Source organism: Nematolebias whitei, chromosome 10 (assembly GCF_014905685.2).
Source record: "Nematolebias whitei isolate Nwh7 chromosome 10, NemWhi1, whole genome shotgun sequence".
Taxonomy (NCBI): Eukaryota; Metazoa; Chordata; class Actinopteri; order Cyprinodontiformes; family Rivulidae; genus Nematolebias; species Nematolebias whitei.
In genome coordinates, this window is record NC_056507.1 from 49292449 (window position 1) to 49301920 (window position 9472).

Consider the following 9472-nt stretch of genomic DNA (forward strand, 5'->3'; position numbering starts at 1 on the left):
TGAGATGATTCTAGCAGTTTTGCAGATTTTAATCTACTTAATGAAGAATGGTATGACTTCAAATTGTTCATCAAACAGGAAGGAGGGCTTATTATCCCTCCTCTTACTACAGTGAATGTGGTACTTTGTTATAAGTACGACTATATTTATGGCATAAGAGAATACTGAGCTTAAGTTATCCACATAAAATAAAATGTCATCAGCATCAAAAGAAGGAATGTTAAGTTTGAGATGAATCCAGTTTCTGATGTCTGACCAAACACTTTGTACAGACATGAAAAAAAAATACTCCAGGGATTCATCTTGTGATTTACAAAAGGCACAAAAATCAACCTCAAATATAAACCTTCTTTGCAGAAACATGGCTACAGGATATATCTTATTTATTATTTAAAATTATTCTCCTTCACTTTAGAAGATTTAGACCATTGACAGATTTAGAATGAACAGAAATCATTCTGGTTTTATGATTTAAATTAGGAGGTTTCTTGAAGGAATCTTTGTTATACTCAGTAAATCCTTTGTCACAAACATTCATTGATAATCTTATTTCTTTTGAAGTCAACTAAGTTACAGGCATTTAGTTTTAATGTGGGCATCAAATCATCACCTTTGAATATATAATATTTTTAATTCATTGAATCAGCTGTTGGTCACGTTACTTCTTGTTGTGCCATTGACTCTAAAATAGTTACTGAATCGTGTGTTTACTTCCATCCATCCATGGGGGTAGCAGCCTAAGTGTGGAGGTCCAGACTTCCCCCATCAGTGTGATCTATATTTCTATCTTTTTTCAGTTTAATGTTAATAAGGATACAATGTTATGTAGAGGTGTACTTTTAACAATTTTATAGAAAAATTGTACTATTTACAGTCGCGGCGGCGCAAAATGTTTACTTCTTGCTGGGGGGGCGTAACAGTAAATAATTGAGAAGCACTGGTCTAATCTGACATAAAACACTTGAAGCCAGGACAGGATGGTTCTGCTGGAGGTTTCTTCCTGTTAAAGGGAGTTTTTCTTTCCACTGTCTCCACTGTGCTTGCTCAGGATGGGAGTCTGCAACGAAGCCAAGATTCAACTTGTCTGCTGGATTCTTAGATAAAGAACTTTACTAACTGGCTTTTATGTGAATGTTCCTGTAAAGTGCCTGAGACAACTTTGTTGTAATTTGGTGCTTTATAAATAAACTGAATTGAGCTGAATTGACTTATGGTGCTTTGTGCTCACCTTGGTGTGGTTTGTGAATGGGCATGGTGTGACTTCCATTCACCTTTGTGCTTCAAGGTGAGGTAGAAGCACAGCTGTGAGCAGCCGTCCACTTCACACTATGCTGATAGAACTGAATTAGAAACGTCTTGTGCGTTTAGGCACCACTAAAGTTAAAATAGAAAAGCAGTCCAAGAAGAACCGGACCAATAAAATGATGGCCACAGAGCTCAGCATAGACCAACTAAAAGCCAACCATCTGGCTGCTCGACTTCATTCATGTTTTTAGTGTGAAGGTGTGTGTAAATGTGAGGTGCTGGAACGTCTTGAGGATCCACATTAAAAGTGCTTGAATTAGACTTTGACACAGTGCAGGGACCTTTCTACACAGCTGTGGATGACTGAGTGTTCCTTGTGTTCCAGTGGAAATGAAGGTGGGATTAACCATAAGCAGGCAGCAGATGTTCAACAAGACCAGGCAGAGAACATCAAGCAGACCAGCAGGAACTCTGTCAGAGACATGGAATATGTCACCGTCCCAGAGTTTGAAAGCATCCCTCAGTAAGTTCATCCAAGAAAATATTTCCTTGACTTTTACTGAACCTGGAAGTTCATTAACATCATACAGTAGATCTGATCGTACACAAATACAAGTTACAAACTAAAACTTAGTCATTAAAACTAGAGAAATTGCATTTTCTGTGAAAATGCAGTGTGAATGCTTATTTCTGAAAAATAGCTGAAATTGGCTAAAAATGTGCTGAATTTTAGCTGAAATGGAAGAACAAGTCAAAATTTGCAAAAGAAAACAGAAAGAACACATATTTGCTGAATTAGGTTTAAACAAGCAGAAATCAGCACAAAAAATATGAAGTCAGCTTAATATAAAGGCTGAAATCAACAACAACAAAAATAGCTGAAAAGGCAGAAAGAAGCTTAAGTTAACAAAAGGAAGTGGAGAGAGCACATTTTTGCTGAATTAGACTGAAAAAAGTTTAAATGAGTGAAAAAAATTTAGAATTATCTGTAAAAGCTAAAATTAGCACAAAAACAGCTAAATAGTAGCTGAAATAGCAGAAAAGGCTGAAAGGAGCATAACAAGAAGAAATATGGCATTAAAAAGTTAATTAGGCTGAAAGTAGCAGAAATTACCTTGAAAAACATGAATTTAGCTAAATACGGCTGAAATAAGCTAAAAAATGCTGAAAAGGTAGAACAAGCTTAAATTGGTAGAAGACCGCAGAAAGAGCATGCTTGCTGAAAGAAGCAGAAATGAGCACAAAATGTGGAAATTATCTGAAAACAGCTGAAAGTAGCTAAAAATGTAGCTGAAAAGGTAGAACAAGCTTAAATTAGCAGAAGAAAGCAGAAAGAATATGTTTGCTGAAAGAAGCAGAAGTTAGCATAAAAAGGTGGAAATTGTCTGAAAAATCAACAAAATTAGCAACAAAAAAAAGCAGCTGAAAAGTAGCTTAAAAAGCAGAAAGAAGCTTAAATTATCATAAGGAAGTCGAGAGAGCATATTTCTGTTGAATTAGGCTGAAAAAAGTTGAAATGAGTGCAAAAACTGTGGAATTAGCTGAAAAAGCTCAAATTAGCATAGAAACAGCTACCAGTAAATAGTAGCTGACATGATTTAACAAACCTGTTTGAAACAGTTTCCTTCCATAATAGGTGTGTGTGTGCGCGTGTGTGTGCACGCGTGTGTTTGTGTGTGTGTGCGCGTGGGTGTGTGTGCGTGCGTGCGTGTTCATTAGGTACATGAAAGGGCGTGTGACGTACGATCAGCTCAACATTGTGGTGGACAGCTTTAACGCTGCTCTGAAAGCCAAGTACAAGATCCTCAGTCAGCCGGTGAAGATCCTCAGCAATCATTCACGCAAGCTGCAACAGCGCTTCAAAACCCAGGAGACCAAAGATACTAAAGGTACAAAATGGAAATAAATGCCCCTTTTCCATAGCACCTCTTCGGCACAGTTGGACTTGTTTCAGTATAGTTCCAAGTCTTTTACAAGTAGCAATTATTTGTGGAACCAGTCCCAGTCCAGTTTAGAACCAATTTATCTGTGGTTCCATTTGCACCGTGCTGGCCTTAAAACGTGATGTCAGAACACTGTCGGTCACTGATTGGTCAGGGGGTGGAGTCACTGTTTGTTTAAGAAACTTTCACAACATCCCGATCTGCCGTTTGCAATAACTTGAACTTGGAGGAGCGACTGGACCTATTTTGCATATTTTAGAAACAATAATGACAACACCGTGGTCTAATGCTGAATTGCAGGTGTTTTTTGTGCTTGGTGGCCAACAAAAAAATTCAGAGTGAGCTGATTGAGCGACTCGAAATGAATAAGTGTTTAAAGAGGTGTCGGAGCTGATGGCTTCTCACTGCTAACAGCGAACACCGAAGCAATGCCGGGTTGCTATGCTAAACCTTTGCTGGAATCAATGATGATGTTGGTGAGTGTTTTCTAACTTAGAGATAGGGTGAGAAGCTCGATCATCCGGGAGGAACTCAGAGTAGAGCCGCTGCTTCTCCACATCGAGAGGAGCCAGTTGAGGTGGCTCGGGCATCTGGTTAGGATGCCTCCTGGACGCCTCTCAGGTGAGGTGTTCCGGACACGTCCCACCGGGAGGAGACCCAGAGGAAGACCCAGGACACGCTGGAGGGACTATATTTCTCGGCTGGCCTGGGAACGCCTCGGGATTACCCTGGAGGAGCTGGACCAAGTGGCTGGGGAGAGGGAAGTCTGGGCCTCCCTACTTAGGCTGCTACCTCCGCGACCTGACCCCGGATAAGCGGAAGAAAATGGATGGATGGATGAAAATATGTTTAAAGGGAGAGCCCAGACACCCTGTGGAGAAAACTAATTTCAGCCGCTTGTATCCGAGATCTTGTTCTTTCGGTCACAACCCAAAGCTCATGACTATAGATGAGGGTAGGAACGTAGATCGATTGGTAAATTGAGAGCTTCGCCTTTTGACTCAGCTCTCTCTTCACCACGACAGACCTGTACAGCGCCCGCTTCACTGCAGATGCTGCACCTATCCGCCTATCGATCTCATGTTACATTTTTCCCTCATTCGTGAACAAGACCCCAAGATACTTGAACTCCTCCACTTGGGGCAGGACCTCCTCCCTGACCCGGAGAGGGCATTCTACCCTTTTCCGGCTCAAGACCATGGCCTCGGATTTGGAGGAACTGACCTTTATCCCGGCCGTGTCACACTCGGCTGCGAACCGCTCCAGCGAAAGCTGTAGATCACGATCTGATGAAGCCAATAGGACTAGATCATCTGCAAAAAGCAGAGATGCAATCCTAAGGCCACCAAAACGGCCACCTCTTTTTGAATAGGGGGACCACCACCCCGGTCTGCCAATCCAGGAGAACTTCCCCCGATGTCCACGCAATATTGCAGAGTCGCGTAAGCCAACATAACCCTACAACATCCAGAGCCTTAAGGAACTCCTAAAAAATGACAATGACTAAAAAATGACAGTGGAAAAGCATTCAAACCGTAGCGAACTGATCCAAATTGGGCTCAAGAGGAGTAGTGGAAAAGGGGGATTATAGACGGGGACGGGTACAGATGACGCCTTTAATTGCATCATACACCTAACTCTTAAACATCTTGAAAACCCAAAGGCCCATGCCCGTCTTCTGGTTATAGATTTTAATTCTGCTTTTAATACCCTACAGCAGGGGTGTCAAACTCTGGGCCTCGATGGACGGAGTCCTGCAGCTTTTAGATGTGTCTCTGATGCCACACAGCTGAATCATATTCATTCATTCAACCTTTATTTAGACAGGTAAATCCCTTAGAGCCTCAAGGACTCATTTACAAGAGAGACCTGATTTCAACAAAGAAAGATGACAACAATGGACAACAGCGACAACAATAAACAGTTATAAAAAGTCATACAATATATTTTTTTTTATAACAAATAGGATGGCTAAAAAAAAAAAAAGTAAAAAGAAAAGAAAAGTAACAAAAAACAGACTCTAAGGCGAATGTAGAAAACTAATAACATGAACATGTCTGCATTGGTCCCTGCCAGGAGTCCAACAGATTCTTAAAGCCACTTATAGAGGTCAAGGTCGAGAGCTTCAGATCTTTTTGTAAGATATTCCAGGAAACAGGAGCGGAGTAGGAGAAGGCCCTTTTGCCTAGTTCAGTCCTCACTGAGGGAACACTGCAGGTAATAATGTCCTGAGAGCGCACGCTGTAGCTGCACTCACACAGAGACATGTAGGAGGAGATGTATGAAGGCAGCAGACCAAGAAGTGATTTAAAGATGAAAATGTACCAGTGAGAGAGTCTGCGTGAAGTTAATGATGTCCAGTTAACCAGTGAATACAGGGTGCAGTGGTGGGTACGATAATCACAGCCAGTTATTTTTGATTTGAGAGTTTATCAGTTTTTCTAGAACCTTGGCTAAAATGCAGAGTTTAGAGATTGGTCAATAGTTGTTCAGTGAGGTGGGGTCACCTCCCTTAAGCAAAGGAAGAACAAAGGCTGTTTTCCAAGTGTCTGGAATGGAGTTTTGTCTTATTGAGAGATTGAGGATGTGGGTCACAGGGACTGTGATGATATGAGCAGCCAGCCTTAAGAAATAAGTTGGAAGTTCATCTGGACCTGCAGATTTTTTAGGATCAAGATCTTTTAACAGTTTATTAACCTCACTGACTGAGAATGGAGAAAAAGAGAAGTTGTGATTAACTGAGGATTGACTTGTAGGAGGGATTTGATTTGTAGAAGTTTGGTTATTAAGGTCGTTTTCACACCAGATAGTCCGGTAGACTCGGTTCGGGACCAATATTCATGACCTTTTGTTTACATTTGAGCTGGTGCGTTTGCATTCACACTGCACTGTGCAGTCGAGTGAACCTGTTGAACCAACCTGTTCCCCCGCTCGCCTGTGGGGGCGCTGCACCAAGAACTACTGAAAGAAACGACACAAAAACCTCAGAAGACACGTCTTCTTCTTCTTCTGTAAATAAAAATAAAAATGAAGTGGCATCAAGTTTTAGCGGTTTTGGGAGTTATATTTTGTCATTTTTCAAAAATGGACTTGGCATGAGCAGAAGATGAGACAGAAGACCATGGAGAATATTGTTTTTCACACAAAGCAGCTGACGGCTCCATATAAGGTCAGAGAAATGCATGTTTGTTTGTCCTGCAGAGCGGGGTCCGGTCTGTTTACAGTCACACTGTACTCGAACCGCGTTGGAGTTCGCTTCTACCGGACCGAGTAGTATGTCTTGTCCTTTTATTCTGAACTGACGAAAAGGAGCATATTTGTTCACAAAATAAATGAAGCTATTATGAAAATAGTTCCAAGCGGAGTTCACGTCATCTATTAATAGAATACAATGCCAGTCAAAGTGAGACAGATCCCAGAGGAATGACTGTTCACAAAAACGTTTCAGATCCCTTTTTTTAATCTGGGCTTAGAAGGTAGAAGTTTAATATCTCTGAGAGTCACTGTCACACGGTGATCACTCAAAATGTCAGCGAATACACCTGTACCAGGGAATTTGTGAGGCATATTTGTTATAAACAGGTCTAAGATGGAGGATTTTTCAGGACGATTTTTGTTTGGTCTAGGCGGAGAGTTGATCAGTTGGGGAAGATTGAGAGACAGGCAACATTCCTTGAATTTATCACAGAGAGGGGGTCGACTTTTCCCAGTCAATGTTGAAATCTCCTGCCAAAAAGATATCTTTGAATTTTAAATTACCAAGAAATTCCATCAGGGAGGACAGAGCCTCAGAAGTTGCTGAGGGAGGAAGATAACAACAGACTACAGATAAAATCTGGCCTCAATTCAAAGTGATGTTTACAGCTAAGGCATCAAACTGGTTTGGAATTGTTTTAGAAGACACAAGACTAGAAACCAGAGAATCTCTAATGTAAATAATGACTCCACCCCCTCACCCTTTTTTGACGATCACAGCGGTAGATGTTAAATCCATTGATTGCCAGGTCATTATTCAGTACATATTTGTTGAGCCAGGTTTCAGAGATGAAGATTACATCTGCCCCAGAACAGATCAGAATTTTCAAGGCATCAAGTTTTCTTAGAAGGCTACGTGTGTTTACATGCAGAAAATGAAGTCCTGATGTGTTTTTAAAGTCATTTGGTGTGCTGTAATTAGTGGGGGGTCCAGGGTTGGGCTGAATCCCTGAGAGCTGTAACAACATTATTATCAGACATTTTCTTGAGTTTTTCATGACTGATGTGTGATTACAGGAGTTAACAGTGTGACAATTAGGCCCCATAATTGAACCATGAGAAACATTAATGAAGACGTGATCATTCAGAAACCAAAAACAGTGAAAGTTGCAGTGATAGGCAGATCCAGGAGTATTAACAAGATTCAGTGACTCCAGATAGTCTGAGATCTGAAAATAATGACAATAATATGAATGGTGCAGAAAAGTCTCAGACCATAAAACATCACAAATCAAATGGGCAAACAAACCCGACAAAGTGGCCCAACTGCAGTTTGAGTTGGGTTGAGGGGGAATCTGGCCCCCATGTGAAGATGGATGGATGCTCCCATGGGAAACAGAAGCTGGGTCCAAAATCAACAGGCAGAAACAGATAATTCGCAGCAAATAGCAGAGCGAGCTGCCAAAAAATCCCCCTGAAATGAAAGGCATGGTCCTAGCTCATTTCAGGTCAACAGGGGACAACAGTGTGATCCGGAATAAAAATAATAATTATTATCCAGGTGAGTTTGGATGGAGGCCTGCAGCAAATCCAATGTAACTTCCAAACTTCTCTCAAGCACCACGCAGCCCTGCTCCTCTGCTTTTCTGCACGTCACCCCCGCACCTGACAGCACGAGAGACACCCCTGGTGAAAACTATTAGACTGACCGGAGAGGCTGAGGCTGAAGTTGTCACTGGTCTGGTCCGGTTCTGCTCCAGTCCAGCTCCGGCGCTCCACAGCTCGAGAGACGAAGAGGCTGAAGTTATCCCTGGCCCAGTTCTGCTCCGGTCCGGTTCCGGCGGCACTTCAAAGCATCAGAGCGTCTCCTCCAGGCGAACACAGCGACTCCACGGAGGTGGACAGTCCTTCATTCAAAAGTAACGGGCTGCTCACTGAGGCCGAGACCGGCTCTGTTAAAGACGAAGTCCCCCTCAGCCAACTCGGTTCAGTTGTGGTCCAGTTTGGGGGGACACAAGTACACTTCCCACACCAATAAAGACACCACGAGGGCCAGTCCAGCAGAAAACCAGCGAAATACCACCTGGCGATTCCTATCGGAACCAGGCAGAACCACAAAGGTCCAGATGAGAGTTCGTTGGGGTCCAGAGAGAGCGAGAAAAAACACTGGACCTTCGTGCGACGACTCCCCAGCTCGAGGAGTCACCTGGCCGGCAGGGTGCGCTCAGAATGACCAGTGGGGTGGGAGCGGCCAGTCCTGAACCAAAATATATTTTTGGATGGTCCCTTCCGGCTCTCTGAGTCACTGAACACCGAATTCGGTTGGAAGGAGGACCAACTTTAGTCTGGTTCGAAAAAACGGGTCAGTTTGATGATAAATGACTACAGAGAAGCCGGAGGGAGCTGCAGCATGCGTCAAGGAGTCCTGGGGAACTGCAGCATGCGTCAAGGAGGCCTGGGGAGATGCTGCAGACGACGGAGAGGCCTGGAACTCTGCAACAGACGACGGAGAGGCCTGGAGCTCTGCAGCAGATAGCGGAGAGGCCTGGAGCTCTGCAGCAGATAGCGGAGAGGCCTTGAGCTCTGCAGCAGACGGCAGAGAGGCCTGGAGCTCTGCCGCAGACGACAGAGGCCTAGAGCTCTGCAGCAGACGACAGAGGCCTGGAGCTCTGCAGCAGACGACGGAGAGGCCTGGAGCTCTGCAGCAGACGACGGAGAGGCCTGGAACTCTGCAGCAGACGACGGAGAGGCCTAGAGCTCTGCAGTAGAACCGGGAACGGAGTCTTCTAGCGGAACCCCCTCGGAACAGGAGAGCTGAGGAGGGTTTGCCGGAACCCCCTTGGAAATGAGAAGCATCTGCCGGGACCCCCTCGGAACAGGAGAGCTGAGGAGGGTCTGCCAGAACCCCCTTGGAACAGGAGAGATGAGGAGCGTCTGCCAGAACCCCCTCGGAACAGGAGAGCCGAGGAGCGTCTGCCGGGACCCCCTCGGAACAGGAGAGGTGAGGAGCGTCTGCCGGGACCCCCTCGGAACAAGAGAGGTGAGGAGCGTCTGCCGGAATCCCCTCGGAACAGGACAGGTGAGGAGCG

The 9472-nt window shown here is 44.1% G+C and overlaps 1 protein-coding gene across 1 annotated transcript in view; it reads left to right on the forward strand.

Annotated features, from left to right (window-relative positions):
- The window catches only part of ska1 (spindle and kinetochore associated complex subunit 1), a 46321-nt gene that overhangs the window by 23077 nt on the left and 13772 nt on the right, over window positions 1-9472 (forward strand). The window contains 2 exon segments of the mRNA XM_037683044.1: window positions 1631-1768; window positions 2965-3134. Coding sequence (XP_037538972.1) covers window positions 1631-1768; window positions 2965-3134 — 308 coding nt within the window.